Source organism: Oppia nitens, unplaced genomic scaffold (genome assembly GCF_028296485.1).
Source record: "Oppia nitens isolate AA-2021 unplaced genomic scaffold, nextdenovo-longstitch-racon4-pilon3 scaffold4_pilon_pilon_pilon, whole genome shotgun sequence".
Classification (NCBI taxonomy): Eukaryota; Metazoa; Arthropoda; class Arachnida; order Sarcoptiformes; family Oppiidae; genus Oppia; species Oppia nitens.
The window spans coordinates 3,042,998-3,060,117 of NW_026533232.1; the positions used below are offsets into that span (position 1 = coordinate 3,042,998).

Here is a 17,120-nt window from a genome sequence, read left to right on the forward strand (position 1 = left end):
TATATGTTTGAATACATTTGACGTTAGATGTGGTAACTGTTAGTCACTATAAAGTCAGTGATGTTTGCAATCAGTGTTTGTGTTGGCATAACATGTGTTGAAAAACATTAGATATTTTTCAACCATAAGTTGCAATCAATTTTCATCACTTTATTGTTTGCAATCTTACCATTGATTTCATCAGTCATACTGTCAGTTGATAATTAAGTGAAGACATCCGCTGTCAAAGATCCACAAAGATATGGACAATAAAGAAAACAATGAGTAAGTCGTGAAACAAACAGATTTAATATAATTTTATAATTAATTTTATATATAATTAATTAATGTTTTTAATTACAATATTTATAATTTTTATTTATGAATAGATCCACTCAACCATCGGGCGATAAATTGTCGAAAAATGCACTAAAGAAACAGCAAAAAGCAGCCGAAAAAGCGGCCAAAAAGAGTGAGAGGGCGGAGACCAGAGGCGAACAGAAAACAGCTGAAAATGAAGAAGAAGATGTCTCTAAAGGATTGTACGGATTGTTAGCAATGATACAATCGACCGAAAGTCCTGATAGAAAATTAGTTGCAATCAAACAATTGGACAAATCGATTGACGGACAGACCATTTGGATCAGAGGACGTCTCCATACGAGTCGTGCCAAAGGAAAGCAATGTTTTTTTGTTTTACGACAACAACATTATAGCGTTCAATGTTTAACTGCCGTTTCGGAAAAAGTATCCAAATTAATGGTTAAGTTTGTGGCTTCGGTTAGCAAAGAGTCAATTATTGATGTCGAAGGAGTCGTACGTTCTGTTGACAATCCAATTGAAAGCTGTTCCCAACGCGATGTTGAACTACATGTCAATCAGTTATTTGTTGTAAGCAGTTCTGAACCAAGACTTCCTCTTCAAATAGAAGACGCTTCGAGACCAGAGACAGAATCTGATGCAACCAATGATAGCGAAGGACTGAATATTCGTGTAAATCAAGACACAAGACTTGATAATCGTGTCATTGATTTACGAACGCCTACGAGTCAAGCGATCTTTCGTATTGAGGCCGCAGTCGGCAAACTCTTTAGGGATTCACTGGAGAAACGCGGTTTCGTTGAGATTCATACGCCAAAGATTATTCCGGCCGCCAGTGAGGGCGGATCTAATGTTTTTGAGGTCTCATACTTTAAAGGAAACGCTTATTTGGCGCAATCACCACAACTTTATAAGCAAATGGCAATTGCGGCTGACTTTCAACGAGTCTATACAGTTGGTGCTGTATTTCGAGCCGAAAACTCCAATACTCACAGACATTTGACCGAATTTGTTGGTCTCGACTTTGAGATGGCTTTCAATTATCACTACCACGAAGTACTTGATATTATTGGTGAACTATTTGTTGATATTTTTAAAGGTTTGGAGTCTCGATGTACCGATGAAATAGCAGCTGTTGGTCGACAATATCCGGCCGAACCGTTCAAGTTTTTGGAACCAACACTCCGTTTAGAGTTCGCTGATGGCGTAAGAATGCTTCGGGAGGCGGGTATTGAAATGGGAGATGAAGATGACTTGACCACTGCTAATGAGAAAGTTTTGGGAAAATTAGTCCGAGAAAAATATAAAACCGATTTTTATATACTCGACAAATTCCCGCTTGCAGTTCGACCCTTTTATACGATGCCCGACCCTTCAAATGCGGTATTTATCTATTTTTTTATTTATACATTTATTTATACTGTATTTATAAAATTTTATTTCCAGAAAAACTCGAATTCTTACGATTTATTTATGAGAGGAGAGGAGATCATGTCTGGAGCTCAACGTATACACGAACCACAGTTTCTCACTGAAAGAGCTAATCATCACGGAATCGGTATTTTTAGTAATATATTTATTTGGAATAGTTTTACTGTAATTGTATTTATTGTTGTTTAGACTTACAAACCATAAAATCATATATCGATTCTTTCCGATACGGCTGTCCACCACATGCTGGAGGAGGTATTGGCTTAGAGAGGGTAACAATGCTATACTTAGGTCTCGATAATATCCGCAAGACTTCACTGTTTCCACGCGATCCCCAACGGATTACACCATAAATTGGCATTTAATTACTAAATTTAATGATTTTATTATATTTAAATTTAACATTATCTATAATTTGTTTTTAAAATTTTTATTATTTCTAGCAAATAATTTTCAAAATTAACAAAATTGTTTTAAATGGATAATAAATAAATTTTCTAATTTAATATACAGTATTACATTGTTTGTATAATTTATATGTATTTATTATATATGATATTAGAATAATTATATAATTATTAGTTCAGGAGTTATATAATGCATAGAAATTGATTTAAATGTTTATCAATTGAGCGAAACTATTGATTGAATATTATTGTCAAATTAGAGCTCACGAGTAATCTCTGAGTATTATATGAATACCTAATTAATTGTATATATTTTGTAAACATTAATATATAGACAATATTTATTAAATTAATTTATTATTTTTATAAGAAGTGAATTTCGGTGACAATATATTTCACAATACAATTGTATAGTAAATGATTGCAACTAAAGAAAAAACAATATTTGTTTACTTAAACCCATCTCCCGATGCCTTCTATTGGTTTATATTGTGTTCAATGATTGACAAACATTGCAATTATATCTTAAGATATGAAATAAAAGTATAAAACAAATGATCGATCGTTTGAAAAGGTATTTCCATAGAAACAACACTTAAGTTATTAAAAACAAATTTTATGTTCCGGTCGTCACATCACTGCCTCTCTGACCACAGTCTATGCCTGAGTTTAGCATCGGTTGAGTCATTCAATTGCCAGACAATGACTTGTTTGCCATTTAATTATTATCCGATTATTTAGTAAACTATTATTTTGTTGAAAAGCTTACATTTTATTGATTTATATAAAACTTATTCAAACAATTGATCGCACAATACATACATATATGGGTTGTGGAAGCAGTTCTCCGACTATTCTCCCCAATAATCAAAGTCACACTCGTATCCGACACACCGCTAGAAATACCAATAATAACCGCAAACCCGTAAGTTTTAACCATTTTTAAAATTATTATTAATAATATGGTTTCAAATACAGTATATTATTAGTTATTAATTAATATTGACTTTTATACAACTCTAAAATAATTTCCTTTTAATTTTTAATCATTTAATATTAATTAAAAATTGACAGTTTATGATAAATTTTTTTTGGTGTAAATTATGCAAAAACTACAACGACATTAACAGCAATTATTATAAAACTTTAATTTAAACCGTCCAGGGTATATAGTATATACAATAAGTTAGATAATTATAAAGATAATAGTATTTATTGAATTTAATTCTATCAATAATTTAATTATATAATAAAATGCAAAATATAGTCTAAAAACTTTCTTAATAATCAATAGGTGTAATATTTATGTAATCAATATAAAAAAGTATTCAAAACACTTGAAATAACTGTACATTCAATCGATTAACAATTTGCATAACTAATACAATGTAAAGAATATTCTTAACAATTCTATGAATTATAGGCAAAACGTGTAACAATTTATTGTGAATTTGTTATTACATTGCACTCATTCAACACAACTTTGTCAACCTTTTATTGTATAACTCGTTAACCATTTATTAAATACTATATAATGACATAAATTAATTTTAGTTTCAATTTCTATGCAAATTAACATATTAGTAGACTATGAAGTAAATGCAAAACACTGTAATATAATGTTTTATTTGTTTGGACAATAACTTATTTCATTAGAAACACTAATAATTATGATTAATATAGTATTAGTAAACAAATATTATTATATAAATCAAGATTTTCTAAAAACTCATTTGAGTAATCATTGAGTAAAATTATTTAATTTTTGTTTAAAGGATATATTTTTTGAATAGTCATACTAATGATAACTTTAATGATATTATAACAGTATATTTATAATTATAAATATTACAATTTATCATTAATCTTATTTCAATCATTAAAAATATTAATTTTTATTTGCTATATTTATAATAAATAACTATTAAAATATAGTTTGCAAATTAATTACTAAAAATTATATATGTTTATTTTATATGTAAAAATCCTTTTATGGGTTATGTAATAATTTAATGTAATAATAATTTTATATTACTATACTATTGACTTAAATTTAGTTAAGAATTCTATATAACATTAAATTAAAATTAACTTTTCAAAAATTATTCAATAGTTGTGAATGAATTGACACATTTTATATGTAACCCATTCACCAAATTTACTAAATCAATCGCACACTTACTAACCCAATGATCATATTTTCATTTAGTAAAAATTTTCAGACAATTCAATTCAAATCTTTTTTTTTTAATACTCTATTCTAATAGACATAACACAGACAGACATGTAATTTTTAGTGACAAAACAAATTTATTTGAATATAATTTTGTATTTTATTGATTATAGCGATTACTATTAGAAAAAATAATTGTAAAATTGATTTTTCTTTAGATTGAGATCAATGAGGAAGCCCTGAACGAGTATTTACAGTTAGAGTCTTCAATTAATGACTACGAGAAGAAACACGTGTTAGAGAATTATCAGATAAAAAGTGAACAATTGGAACAATTGGATGAAGCGGTCAAACAACTGGAAAAGGATAAGAAGCTATTCCAACAACAGACGTATTAAACTCATTGAACATCCATTTCATCTCTTATTAATTAATTAATTATTTGTTGTGTTTTTCAGAAATGAAATACAGAATCAAATGGGAATTATTGACTTACATTCTGTCAGAGACTATATTCTGCAAAAGACTTTATCGGACACAGCATTATCTCAAGAGGAAGAAAAACTCGTCGATTCATTAAATCGATTTGTTATTAGATATTTATTTTAACAAATTATATTTAAAAATTTGAATTGAAATTAAATATTTTATTATTTATTTTTTTAAATAGGAAGTGGTAGAGAAAGAGTTAGAGACAACAACTCAACAACAAAATAATATGAAATTAGAAGTTCAACAGTCAGTGATTGAGGGGGAAAAACTTCAACATTTGTATCAAAAACGTGATGAACTTTTAGGTAGTTTTCAATTAAAAAATATTTTTTGTCGTTTATTTGAATAAACAAATAATTTCTCACCATTTATCAGATGCCATATTTGAGGGCCAATACGCTAGCGATACGGAAAATCAATTGGAAAAGGAGTTGGATTGGCTCTTAGAGCAGAAGCATCACGTAGACCAGGCTCACTTCAGATGGAAACAGGCCAACACTCTTGTCAAACAATCCAATGCACAGTTAGGTCGAGCACTGCAAAAGTGGAAACAATTGCTTGAAATACCTGTCCAGTTAGTTATCAAATTAATGTTACTTCAAATTTGTAATAATTAATATAAAATAAAATCAATTATATATCAGAGATAACGAGCAAAGATATAACTGTGTGGCTGAGACGCGGGACAACTTAGTGTCTGCGACTCAGAACCTGATCGGCGCTCAAAGATATTTACCAAATATAAGTCTGCCTTACTGTGCGCCCGACGAAATCGATACAATCAATAAAGCAATTTCATATATATTTACTGATATGCAAACATCCGACCGACACAAACATGCACTCAATTGCTATCAAACCACATATAAGAGAGCCGGTGCTCTTCGGCAATGGTTAGAACAGGTACTCAACTCAACAATTGCTAAAGATTTACAAGAATTGACAGAAGAATGTAAAGCCAGAGCATCGGAATTACGCACAGAAAGAATACGACTTATCAGGAATCGTATCAAAGAGATGACCGGAAATGAAGTCAACTTTGATGAAGAAGCGCCCTTTGAGTTCAGAGGTTAGATACGAGTTGTGAAAATCATTGATAAACTTATATAATAACAAATCTTTTTTTCATAATTTATAGACAGTGGTGTTGACAGTGAATTGGACGAAACGGCCGCAGCTGACGAACAAATCGCACAAATATTTGAAAAGGGAAACAATGAGAGAAAAGGCGGCGCAAAATCATTGACACCCGACCCCACACGTATGCCATTAATAATGCCCACTCCATTGCCGACCGCCGACTTGGCTCCCATGCCATCAGATAACGAGATTTTCGGTATTTTTCAAAATTTGTCCGTAACTTTGAGATATACTAACCAACTTTGAACTGATCCGTAGGCAAAATAGAGCAAATTAGAAACCAACACAAGAGAGCCACTCAAGAGTTCCAGAAGACTCAGAGACTAAATCAGGCGAGAATGAGTCACGGACTCAAACAAAAACTTCATCAAAGAAAAAGTAGAAGAAGTCGTATGGAATTACATCGCAGAGAATTAGAAGCGCTCCGGGAGTCGCCCGTCAATTAAAATTTACAATCAATATGTGCCTTAAATTTTCATTAATTAATTTCAAATGTAAATACTATATAAAGTAACTGTTAAATAAATAGTTGTCAATAGTTTTCTAAATCATGTTTATTAAAAATGTTGCTAAAAGTTATTTTACATCAATTTTATGATATTATATATTGTATTTATATCTAAACAAATAAATATTAAGATTAAATTAATAATTGTTATAATAAAAGAAAAATGAATAAAATATAGTTATAAAATACTTTATATAATATTTCCATTTATTAGCACGACTTTACTTAATTGACGAAATATAATACATAATATAATTGTATTTAACAATATTATTACTATACCGGTAGTGAAAGTAAAAATGATGTCATAAATAAAAAATACAATTGAAATTAAGAAAAAAAAACTTTTATATTCAATTGAAAAATTAAAGTCCAAATGTTAACGAATGGCTATAAGGATAAAAAATAATCATTATTTCATATAAATTAGACAATTTTCATAGTTTTCTCATTTATGAAATTATTAGACCAATAATTTTACACTTTTAAAGAGATTATGCATTGCAGTAATGATAAATAGGTACAACATATGCATGCGGTTTATTAAATCTTTTGAAAACCCATATATAATAATTATAATTAACATCAATAGTTGATTAAATAATAAATCCGATATGCAATTGAATTACGTACAACATTACAACTATTTTTCTAGAATTAATAATATATGGTTTAAATAATAAATCATTCAAACATTAAAAAGTAGAAAATCATTTAAATTAATTTAAAATCGACGATTATTATGGAGATATCTATCTCCAGATCCCATATTTGAATTGTTATTAGCAATTGAATGCGGAATTGCATTCATAATGCCTTGCATTGGTTGGTTTGGTGGATATAAGTGAGCCAATGATGAACTGCTCGATGATATCATTCCTGAATTAATGTTTGTATGACTTCTATTTCTTGACTCATTAGAAGAGCTCCATCGAGTACCAGATGATTGTGTCCATTGTTGACTTCCAGACATGTGGTTATGTCCACTATTTGATGGTTTTCCACCCCAACCACCACTTCTTGCATCTGAATTAAATCGGGGAGAGTTATAACCAGAATTTCTACCTGTGTTTCCTCCTCTATCTGAATATCGTTCAGATGGTCGATACTGATTGCTTTTCCAGTCATCACGAAGTCCACCAAATTTACCGATCCGTTCTCTTGGATTGAACGGTGCATTTCTGGAAGTCTCTCTATTATAAGTAGAGGTCGTAATTCCACTTTTCCTTTCGTCTCTATCATGACTTATTGAATGTCGAGAATCGTGACGTCTAATGTCAAAGACTGGCCTCGAATTTCCCGAAATTGGTGACTCAATCCTTGTATTTCGTTTGTATGGTTCACTTCGATTAACATACGATTGAGGAATGGAATGACTGTTTCGAGCATTAAATTCAATTCATTTGAATTTGTTTTTCAAACAAAATTTTATCGCATTTTGTTTACCATTCAATTAATGACTTACCGATTGTTTAATGGAGTCGACTGAGGGAAAGATAGTCTGCCGGGAATTACACTACTATTTAAGCGTTGCATTTGCTGAACTCGTTTGCGATCCTCAAAAAATGGATCACTTCCTCGTGAGTCAAATGGACGTTTTGTGGCCAAAGTGGAAGCAACTGATGGACGCGTACGGCTGTCATCAACTCTATGTTGATTTACAACCTGACTTTGCTGTCGTCTCCTTAGTTCTTCTCTTTCGCGTTCAATTCTTTCCCTCTCGAGTCGAGCCCTCTCGCGTTCAACTCTAAAGAATTCTGCCTTTTCTTTCTCGAGTTTCATTCTTTCAAATTTAAGTCTTTCCTTCTCTTTTTCAAATCTAACCCTTTCTTCTCTCTCAATATCTCTTTTCATGTGTTCAACTCTAAGAACTTCCTCTCGATGTCTGCGCTCTTCTCTGATTCGACGCTCTCTTTCACGTTCTCTGATATGTCTCTCAACATCCGGTCTGATTCCAACCATAGGTCGCATAACTCCTCGTGAAAACCCTCCGCGAAACATAGCTCCGCGTGTAAACCCTCCGCGACCAAAAGTGCCGCCACGATTAAACCCATTCCTATGAAATCCACGAATGTTGGAACCGTTGTGTTGAAAAGCTCTCTGAAAAGGTATGGGACGTCGAAATGGTACAGTAGGTCTACGAAGTGATATCAAACGCTCGTGAAATGGCGGACGAATAATTCTTCTCGTTTCATTGTCCTTGGCTTCACTGTCTCTTCTGGAACTACCTTCAGATACAGTTTTCTTATCTGTCTTATCGTCTAAAGTTTTACTTTTATTTTTTTCATCATTCTTCTCATCGCTTTTCGTATCCTTATTATCGGCCTCTTTGGATGTGTTAGTCTTAGCAGATGAAGATTTTGTGGTAACCTTTTTGATGGGAACAGTCATTTTTCGAGTGGCCATTGCTTTAGAAGTGATTTCTGTTGGTCGGCTCTAATCGATTACATGGTTCACGTGTTTAGCAATTATTGAGTAAAATATCATACAATTTATGTCTTTAAATACTTTAGTGAAACTCACTCTCGAAAGTTTAATAACACTTGAATGCAATTCCGATTTGTTTAAATGTTGAATACATTTGGACACCTGTTCGCTGTTTTCCATAGTAATGAATCCATAGCATCGGTTGCCGGACACGCGGGTATTTTTAATGATCTTCGCGCTCACAACTTTGCCGTGTTTGGAGAACAGGGTCTGTAGATCACAGGCCTTGGCCTCTTGTGGTAACCCATTCACCCATATATTGCAACCGTTTTGCTGTGTATTTCCGTCTAACATTGCATTGCATATTGCAGTTTAGTTAACGATTTATATAATTTTATAACTATTTGTCTAATGAGTTACAAATAAACTCACTTTTAATACCTTTTGCTTTAATTTTGTTATCCTTCTGAGTATTTGAGCTATAAATAAAAAGTTGTGTTATTTGAGTAAAATTTTGTCATTTGTATAGAATATTATAAAGGAGTTATCGATTTGTTAATTCGCATAACAATTGTATTGTTTTAATAGTTTGTCCAATAATTGGTGGCCAATGTTAACCTTTCCAACGAATTTATTGATCATTTCAATGATAACAAACCTCTTGTTTTTAGATGAATCCTTCTCCAACTTATTGGTGTTATCTTTGGATTCATCTCCCGATGCTTTATCATTGACTGATTTAGATGAGTCTTGACTGTTGGTCGACTCATTGAGCGATTTTCTGACTGATTTAGTATCAGTGCTATCTTTGCTTGTATTTCTCAATGATGTATCGTCTTCGAGATCATTGTCCATTAGATCACTTTGTGTGTCATCAATATTGACAATAAGTGAAGTATCATCGGTGGCCGTTGTCTTTAATTTTGATGTATCCATTGATATCTTGTCCTCTATAGTAAGCGGCATCAAAACGGGTGCCGTCTCTGGTCTCGGGGGTGACATCATTGATGCTGTCTGTTCGGGAGCCGAGTCCTCATTAAAGTTCTTAGAGTTTACCTCATTATTGGTTGCTTTCATATTTACTGTTAACGGAAGTGTTGGCAAAAAAGTTTGTTTATAGATATTTATATCATTAAAACTTAAATTGTTATCTTTTATAATCAACTTTAGTTTGCTTATTGTATTGTTTATAATCCAAATACCGTTTTTTAAATTTATGTAAATTTATTAATTATTCCGCTATTAATATTAGCACTAAGTTTTGATATTTGATTGGATTTCAAGCAAAAGATTGATTACAAATCTAACATCAATAGCATAAAGTTTTTCAACTGTATATTGTCTTCATGGGTATACAGTTTCATGTCATCAATGGCTCATTGATTATAACTTAATCCGGTATTTATTTTTATTACTTGAAATATTTTTAGTAATATTTTATTGTATGATATTTTCAATAATAGTGTAGTTTTTGAAACTATTCATGCGTTGAACCAAATGATGATTTCAATTATCGACATATACTTTATATAAAGCGATAAATCATTAAACTGTTTTAAATCCATAAAATTAATCGATATATCGATATTAATGGCTAATCAAGACATCTATGGCTATGACTCATATAATCTTCAGGGACATCGACATCTCACTTATATTTTAAGTCAATTATCATAACTCTCTACTCTTATAATATCTTTATATCCATCGAAAGGCATTATCTTTAATGAGTAACTCTTTATGAATCAATTTGCGATAATAAACACATTTTATATAAAACAATCATTTGATAACCCGTTTTAAAAAAACAATTTCATGTTTTATCTTCATATCATATCATGTAATAAATGGTATGATATTTAGGTAATCAAAACTCAAATATGAGATCAATTGCTGGAGAGCTTAGGTATGTCTTGTTATGAGAAACCGCAGCGCAAACACACAAAAGCTATCAATCAATTTGTCATATCATATATCTTACCCTTTGATGAACTACTGGACTCATCAATGATGGTTATGTCCTAACAAACAAACAAAGATATTAATAATCAATTCAGTCAAACATATCATGTCTGACACTAACCTCTTTGAGCTCTTCATCGACGGCCAGCTGTAGGGCATCTTCGAGAACATCTGATGCCTCGTATCCGGCCTTTCCTGTGGTCGACAAATCCATTATTGTATTCAAAATTGTCGATCAATTTATAAATCAAGTCTTAAAACAACAATCGCTTTATTAATGGTTTTTATGTCTTGAGTTAGCATTTGAGTCAATAATACGTATAATGAATGTCACAAAACACTCAATAATACAACTATTACTCAATTCATAGTCTAATGCAGTGTTAAGTTCAGTGTTTCAGTGACTCACAGACAGTCACAGTCAATGCTAAGCCATTATAGTCGCCATTCATTGACTCATTGATTGTCTTGACTTTACTCTATGTTTACCATAAATAACATAATATTAGTTATATTAACAATACTAACAATACTAACAATACTAACAATATTTAAATAATACTTTCAATTGAAATCAATTAATACAATCAATAAAATGCTTAAATAAAATTATTTAATAAAATATTTAACAATTAAAAAGGTATTGATTTTTACATCGTTTCAATTATTTAAAGCCTTTTTAAAAATATAGTAAATGTTTATATAATTATTGTATAATTACAGACCATATTTACTGAAAAAAAATTACACTAATATATCATTTCATTTAAATATATCAAATAACTCATTCAATTAAATTCAAGACATAAACCATTTATATGTATTAATATTAAAAACGATACATTAATCATCAAATGATCGGACAATTAATAAAAACATTTAATGATATCATTATATAATGTAGTGAATGGAGAGTTGTTGTGACAATGAATCCATAGATGTATTAATCCCTTTCATCCTTAGCCTGTGATCCTTTGCCATCACAGGCAACGATCTTCACTTTGTCCACTTTGACCAACTCTTGCACTTCGCGAAACTCGACGTCTTTGAGTACAAATGTCCAAACATTATCACAAAACCGATACGTCTTGAGGTGTCCGGCCTATTGATATTATCACCAAATATAGTATAGATTGTAATATATATCATATATATCGGTGATAATGGTTACCATACCTTAAAAGTAAGTCTTGTCTTAACTCTATTAGCCAGCGATTGATTGATAGATCTGTCAAATTGAAGCATCACTTTAATAGCCAGTTGTGGACTAATTTGACCAGACTTTTGATAATAATAATAAATTAGATGACAATGTCTTAAATTGGTGTCAAATAGTGATAGTTTGTGGTATATATACCTGAATGAAGTCGTCGAGTGTCTCCTGCAATGTGTGACCTAAAGTAGTGTTTCTGTATAATTGATAATTCATTTTATATCAAAAAAGACAATCAATTTAACCAAATATTTACAAATAATCACAATATTTGTACCAAAATTATAACTAAATCTATAAATTGAATCACTATTTAAACAGTTATTTAATAAATAATTTACTATTTCTTATCAAATCCTGTATTAATATATCATTTATTTACAAATGTTTTATACAACTATTGATTCATTCATTCATATATAACATGACTTTTATCGGTTGAGTTCAGTATTAATAAAAATATTTTAATTTTATGAATAATTTTGATTTATTTTATTACAATTATTGTACTGTAGATTAATTTACATTAATATAATGACATATTTAATTATATTCATTATATACACTGTATATAATATGATTTTTTAAAAGATTATATTAATAATATTTAATTTGTTTATTATAATAAACTTAATTTAATGAAAATGGATATACAAAATGTGTATAATAGAGTAGACTAATAAAAGTTTAATAAAATATTTAATAAATAAACTAGAACATTTTTAATAACAATTTTATTCAATAGATTAAGATTATAATTTAGTTTAAAACATATTCAAGAAATTAAATATATGTTTGCATACAGTTTAATAACTTAAATATAATTAATATAGTATTAAAATTTAATAAAAATAAATAAATTCTTGTATAAAATAATATGTCATTTAATCTATAAAATGCATAAATACTTATATAATTATTTTATAAATATAATTCTTATATTTTTAAATATTTATATTAATATTTCAATAAACAATCATTTAAACGAGTAATGGAAATGTTAACTATTTTAATCAAATATTCAGTAATTAACAAATATTTATAAGTAAAAAATCCTTTATCATTATTTGAAAACTTTTTTATTTTTATTTCTACATAATATATACTACAATATACTACAGTATAAGTATATCAATAATTATATATTTTATCACAAATTTTATAAAATAAATTCTACCGTTAAATTTGTTTTATACTGTGCTATATTGTATACATTGAAATATAGAGATTAGATAAATAGTCAAATGTAACGACAGTTTTGTTTCAATGAATAATCCATTTATATATAATATATGATATAATAATTATAAAATTATATTATTAAAAAATATAATTTTTTATATTAAATGGTTTGATTAATTCAAAGGCTTATTAATTATAATGATTTATGAAAATTGTAGCCAAAATTAGATGCATTCAAACGTTTTAAAACATTAGTTGACTTCACAATCAATTGTGTATTGCTTTTAGACTAGAAGTGGGTCTCGAAAATAGTGCACAACATTAGTGACAACACAAACATCACAAACAACACAATTATTTCATTGATTTGTGTTTACATTGAATGCATTGAATTGACTTTTGATCACAACTTCAATACTAAACACTTAAACACTAAACTATTAATTGGTTTTCAATTGGTTTTCATTTGATAAGACAGTCATGATTTGTATTATCATCTGATTGTTGTCATTATTGTCACTCAAAGTGTCACTCATTTGATGGTTTGTTAACTGAACGAAGTGGTCACAGATGTCTTACGACTTATTGGCCAACTCGTCGCCAATCGGCGACCAAAGTTTGACCGAATCGGAGACGGAATCCTTAAAGCACTCAATGAGGTCTCATATGAAGTATGGCAGTACTGGAACCGATTACAAGGGTGTAAATCGATACCGTTATATCACTCATTTGATTCAACCAACAGATACATTACAGGGGTTGGCCGTCAAGTATGAAGTGACTGTAAGTGTAGACATTCATATCATATAATATAAAGATGTTTGTATTAATTGATCATTTATTTGGATCAATAGGTGGAACAAATCAAAAGAGCCAACAATTTGTGGTCAAATGATAACTTATGGTTGAGATCGCGGACACACATATCAATACCAGTGGTAATTAATACTGAGACCAACATAGAGTCACCTCTATATTCATCGAGTAATACGAGTTCACTAACGACTAGTCCTAAAGAGATTATTTCAAACAGTATACCAATGACTACGAACAACTCGAGCCTCGATAGTGTCGACATTCCTCTCGATGACAATGAGTCAAACTCTTCACGTTTAGATGCAAATCAAATGAGTCAAAACAGTCGGAAAAACGATCATAAATTAAAAAATGGTTTTAAAACATTAGTGTCAAGTGATGGTCAGACACATGATTTGGATAGTTATTGCAATAATGGTAACGCAGATGAAAGTGCAGCAGATTTTTTGATACGTATTGACAGTTCAATTGCCAAAACTAAAGACAAAGTGAAAGATATGCAACAAAACCGACTGATTGGTACTCATTCGGATGATGACCTTTTTCGGTTCAACCATAACACCGATAGGTCTGCCTTAAGGCGACATCACAGCAGTACTTCACGACCACATTCAGCCAACTCTTCGGCCAATTCAAATCATAGTGATTTTCCGCAACCATTAGTGATGATGAGTCATAAGAGGAAAGTCAAGTCTTCTCTCAAACGTTTGGAGCAAACTCAGGACGAGATCTTTGAATTATGAACTCATTCTTTACTCTAATTTTCATATAAATAACCGCTTTTTTGTTTAATCTCTCCACCGATGCCTCCGATCATTGGAACCATTAATGATTGAAATAACACGTGACAAGACATGACATAAATTTTTAATTACAACTCTTCATATCAAATGATGGATTGTTTTAATTTGTATTAAAGTTTATAATATATTTTAAATTAATATATTGATTGTTATATTGAGGTAATAAATAGCTTTTATTTACACCTTTTATTTTTACGATAATTAAAAAAATAAAATAAGTCAAAGATATTATATTTCAAAACCTCTTTATTCAAAACGATTACACAAATTGATAATTAATACAATTATTCTTAATTTACTTTTTAGCGGACTCTTTCTTAGAGCGATCTGAGGCTACTTTATCGCGGATTTTCTTAAGGGTTTCCTTTTTCTTGTTGATCTCTGCCTTATATTCTTTATATTTCCTAATTTTGATGCCGAGTGCGAGCGCAGCCTTCTTCAGCTCTTTCTCATCAACTTTCTCTCCGCGACGCTTCTTCAACAGCAACTCTCGGGCAGATTTTCGGCGTTCGTTATTAACGCGCGCGTACTTCTTGAGAACTGCAGCGTAAGGATTGAGTTTACGCATCACCAATGGGTTCTTCAGAGGATTCCTCTTAACCACACTTCGATTAATTCGAGTGCTAAATAAATAATTACATCATTTAATTAATATTTATCAATAATATACTCAAGTTATTAATAGTAACTACAATCAGAAAACTATTCAAAATCATTAAATCATAGCCCAGTAGTTATCTCATCAAAAGCATGAAATACTCGATAAAAATAATAAAATACATACTTTCGTGGTCTCAAAGCCTTCTGGATCTCATCGCTCTTCAAAATCCTGGAGAGGTCAGTGTTAGCCATCTTTGGCTGTGGAAGGCTATTGAATAATAAATAGTCATTAGTTATAAAATGGTATAAACACATCATTTATTCAAACATTTGAATTACACTCACTTATAATTTCTCTTGAGTTTAGACTCAGTCTTCCACGTGCCGTATAATTCATCTAATTTTCTGAAAGCACTTTCAGTCCAAATGATAAACCGGCCGACATGTCCTCCGGGAGCCAAACGCAACAAATTAAGTTTCTCGACATTTATAGTCTCGATTCCGGGTATATTACGGAAAGCCTTAGTAAGTCCAGAGTCATTGGCATAGACCACGACTGGTCCCAATCGTTGTACACGACGTCTATTCCTCATCTTTCCTCTTCCGGCTCGAAATCGCTTAGATTTATATACTTTTTCGATATCATTCCAGGCCTTAATGCTCCTCAAGAAAGTGACCGCTTGTTTTGTTTTATTGTATTCTTGGATCTTATCGGATACAACTAATGGAAATTCAGGTACTTCTTCAATCAAATGTCCTTTACTCATAACCACCGAAGGAACACCAGAGGCAGCAATAGCCGATACAATTGCATATCGACGTTGATTACGATTCACCTTTCGGTGAAGTCGTCGCCAAACACGAATCGGTGCAAACATGCGTCCACCGCGACACATGTTACCAAAAGCTCCCTGACCTGAGCGATGAGTACCACCGCCACGAACTCGAGGAATACGAGCCACAGCACGTCCGGTACCCCACGACTCAGCGCTAGTTTGGTGTCCTATAAACAACAATAAACACATTAATTAGATCTTAAAGTAAACAATTAAACAAAAAAAAATATGAAATATATTAATTATAAAAATAATCAGAGCTTTTGAAAGATAAAATCATCCGATAGTGAATCGGTTCATAAACACGGACCAAAAGCAGAAATCATCACTTAATAATCAAACAAAATAGTCATCAATTGGTTACAAAAATACAGACCCGCTTCGCGAGACACGGCATACGGCTGTCGCTTATTCTTTCGGATGTTTGTGTGGACAAAGTTAACGACATCAGTCCTGATGGGCGCCCGAAACACTGCGGGAAGTTTTACCGATACACCAGAATTCTCATTCTTTTCGGTGTAAACGCTAACTAACGGCCGGTAAGCGGCTGTCGTCTAATCAAACATACAAATCAATTAACAATTAAATTCAATTCAATCAATCATTTTAATAACTAATAACTAATTTAAATTGTATTAACAATAAAAGCATTTAAAGTCTATATAAAGACAATGAAGTAATGTTAAGACAAACCATTTTAATGATCTCAAGACTTGATTCCCACTAAACACGTGTCGATTGTCTTCTCATTGAAGACCAGAAAAGGAAGCAATGATTCAATATTTTTACCCACTTTTACAATCACTTACATCAATGACGTCCACACAAAC

The 17,120-nt window shown here is 30.9% G+C and overlaps 6 protein-coding genes and 1 non-coding gene across 8 annotated transcripts; 3 read left to right on the plus strand and 4 right to left on the minus strand.

The window, feature by feature from the left end:
* The first annotated feature begins 25 nt into the window (after window positions 1-25).
* Window positions 26-2,168, plus strand: LOC128960479 (aspartate--tRNA ligase, cytoplasmic-like). The gene is made up of 4 exons (XM_054306571.1): window positions 26-264; window positions 369-1,683; window positions 1,747-1,858; window positions 1,921-2,168. Exons 1-4 carry the CDS (start codon window positions 242-244, stop codon window positions 2,082-2,084), a joined length of 1,614 nt encoding a protein of 537 aa, XP_054162546.1. The 5' UTR covers window positions 26-241; the 3' UTR covers window positions 2,085-2,168.
* A 796-nt stretch (window positions 2,169-2,964) lies between these two features.
* On the plus strand, window positions 2,965-6,389 carry LOC128960213 (uncharacterized). The gene is made up of 8 exons (XM_054306285.1): window positions 2,965-3,063; window positions 4,530-4,702; window positions 4,770-4,899; window positions 4,982-5,108; window positions 5,179-5,377; window positions 5,448-5,872; window positions 5,942-6,139; window positions 6,202-6,389. Exons 1-8 carry the CDS (start codon window positions 2,965-2,967, stop codon window positions 6,387-6,389), a joined length of 1,539 nt encoding a protein of 512 aa, XP_054162260.1.
* Window positions 6,390-7,013: 624 nt separating this feature from the next.
* On the minus strand, window positions 7,014-11,291 carry LOC128959943 (SAFB-like transcription modulator). Of its 2 annotated transcripts, none has more exons than XM_054305983.1 (7): window positions 10,962-11,291; window positions 10,860-10,899; window positions 9,537-9,960; window positions 9,320-9,357; window positions 8,975-9,225; window positions 7,917-8,887; window positions 7,014-7,827 (listed from the first exon to the last, which is right to left on the minus strand). In XM_054305983.1, exons 1-7 carry the CDS (start codon window positions 11,052-11,054, stop codon window positions 7,176-7,178), a joined length of 2,469 nt encoding a protein of 822 aa, XP_054161958.1. In that variant the 5' UTR covers window positions 11,055-11,291; the 3' UTR covers window positions 7,014-7,175. The 2 variants fall into 2 exon arrangements, with proteins under 2 accessions (XP_054161958.1, XP_054161957.1); XM_054305982.1 differs by having other exon boundaries at window positions 9,311-9,357.
* Window positions 11,292-11,543: 252 nt separating this feature from the next.
* Window positions 11,544-12,437, minus strand: LOC128959947 (transcription initiation factor IIA subunit 2-like). Its single transcript, XM_054305986.1, has 3 exons — window positions 12,198-12,437; window positions 12,017-12,121; window positions 11,544-11,942 (listed from the first exon to the last, which is right to left on the minus strand). Exons 1-3 carry the CDS (start codon window positions 12,267-12,269, stop codon window positions 11,784-11,786), a joined length of 336 nt encoding a protein of 111 aa, XP_054161961.1. The 5' UTR covers window positions 12,270-12,437; the 3' UTR covers window positions 11,544-11,783.
* A 1,038-nt stretch (window positions 12,438-13,475) lies between these two features.
* On the plus strand, window positions 13,476-15,005 carry LOC128959946 (lysM and putative peptidoglycan-binding domain-containing protein 2-like). Its single transcript, XM_054305985.1, has 2 exons — window positions 13,476-14,018; window positions 14,090-15,005. The coding sequence occupies exons 1-2, from the start codon at window positions 13,806-13,808 to the stop codon at window positions 14,792-14,794; spliced, it is 918 nt and encodes a 305-aa protein (XP_054161960.1). The 5' UTR covers window positions 13,476-13,805; the 3' UTR covers window positions 14,795-15,005.
* An 81-nt stretch (window positions 15,006-15,086) lies between these two features.
* Window positions 15,087-17,107, minus strand: LOC128959945 (60S ribosomal protein L4-A-like). The gene is made up of 5 exons (XM_054305984.1): window positions 16,984-17,107; window positions 16,667-16,844; window positions 15,800-16,457; window positions 15,639-15,722; window positions 15,087-15,477 (listed from the first exon to the last, which is right to left on the minus strand). The coding sequence occupies exons 1-5, from the start codon at window positions 16,984-16,986 to the stop codon at window positions 15,150-15,152; spliced, it is 1,251 nt and encodes a 416-aa protein (XP_054161959.1). The 5' UTR covers window positions 16,987-17,107; the 3' UTR covers window positions 15,087-15,149.
* Window positions 16,541-16,624, minus strand: LOC128960693 (small nucleolar RNA SNORD18). Its single transcript, XR_008484598.1, has one exon. It is a non-coding gene; the product is annotated as a small nucleolar RNA SNORD18 (small nucleolar RNA).
* Window positions 17,108-17,120: the final 13 nt, after the last annotated feature.

Excerpts from the sequence above, each read along its gene's own strand:
- LOC128959943 (XM_054305982.1), bottom strand. The coding sequence starts at position 11,054 with ATGGATTTGTCGACCACAGGAAAGGCCGGATACGAGGCATCAGATGTT. Across the intron at positions 9,358-9,536 it reads GATTCATCTAAAAACAAGAG|CTCAAATACTCAGAAGGATA; the intron begins GTTTGTTATCAT and ends TTTTATTTATAG. Across the intron at positions 9,226-9,310 it reads TAAAGCAAAAGGTATTAAAA|ACGGAAATACACAGCAAAAC; the intron begins GTGAGTTTATTT and ends ATGCAATGTTAG.
- LOC128959947 (XM_054305986.1), bottom strand. The coding sequence starts at position 12,269 with ATGAATTATCAATTATACAGAAACACTACTTTAGGTCACACATTGCAG. Across the intron at positions 12,122-12,197 it reads CACTCGACGACTTCATTCAG|TCTGGTCAAATTAGTCCACA; the intron begins GTATATATACCA and ends TATTATCAAAAG. Across the intron at positions 11,943-12,016 it reads AGACAAGACTTACTTTTAAG|GCCGGACACCTCAAGACGTA; the intron begins GTATGGTAACCA and ends TAATATCAATAG.
- LOC128960213 (XM_054306285.1), top strand. The coding sequence starts at position 2,965 with ATGGGTTGTGGAAGCAGTTCTCCGACTATTCTCCCCAATAATCAAAGT. Across the intron at positions 4,703-4,769 it reads AAGCTATTCCAACAACAGAC|AAATGAAATACAGAATCAAA; the intron begins GTATTAAACTCA and ends TGTGTTTTTCAG. Across the intron at positions 5,109-5,178 it reads AAAACGTGATGAACTTTTAG|ATGCCATATTTGAGGGCCAA; the intron begins GTAGTTTTCAAT and ends ACCATTTATCAG.
- LOC128960479 (XM_054306571.1), top strand. The coding sequence starts at position 242 with ATGGACAATAAAGAAAACAATGA. Across the intron at positions 1,684-1,746 it reads TGCCCGACCCTTCAAATGCG|AAAAACTCGAATTCTTACGA; the intron begins GTATTTATCTAT and ends TTTTATTTCCAG. Across the intron at positions 1,859-1,920 it reads AGCTAATCATCACGGAATCG|ACTTACAAACCATAAAATCA; the intron begins GTATTTTTAGTA and ends ATTGTTGTTTAG.
- LOC128959945 (XM_054305984.1), bottom strand. Across the intron at positions 16,458-16,666 it reads TGCCGTGTCTCGCGAAGCGG|GACACCAAACTAGCGCTGAG; the intron begins GTCTGTATTTTT and ends TGTTGTTTATAG. Across the intron at positions 15,478-15,638 it reads AAGGCTTTGAGACCACGAAA|CACTCGAATTAATCGAAGTG; the intron begins GTATGTATTTTA and ends TTATTTATTTAG.
- LOC128959946 (XM_054305985.1), top strand. The coding sequence starts at position 13,806 with ATGTCTTACGACTTATTGGCCAACTCGTCGCCAATCGGCGACCAAAGT. Across the intron at positions 14,019-14,089 it reads CCGTCAAGTATGAAGTGACT|GTGGAACAAATCAAAAGAGC; the intron begins GTAAGTGTAGAC and ends TTGGATCAATAG.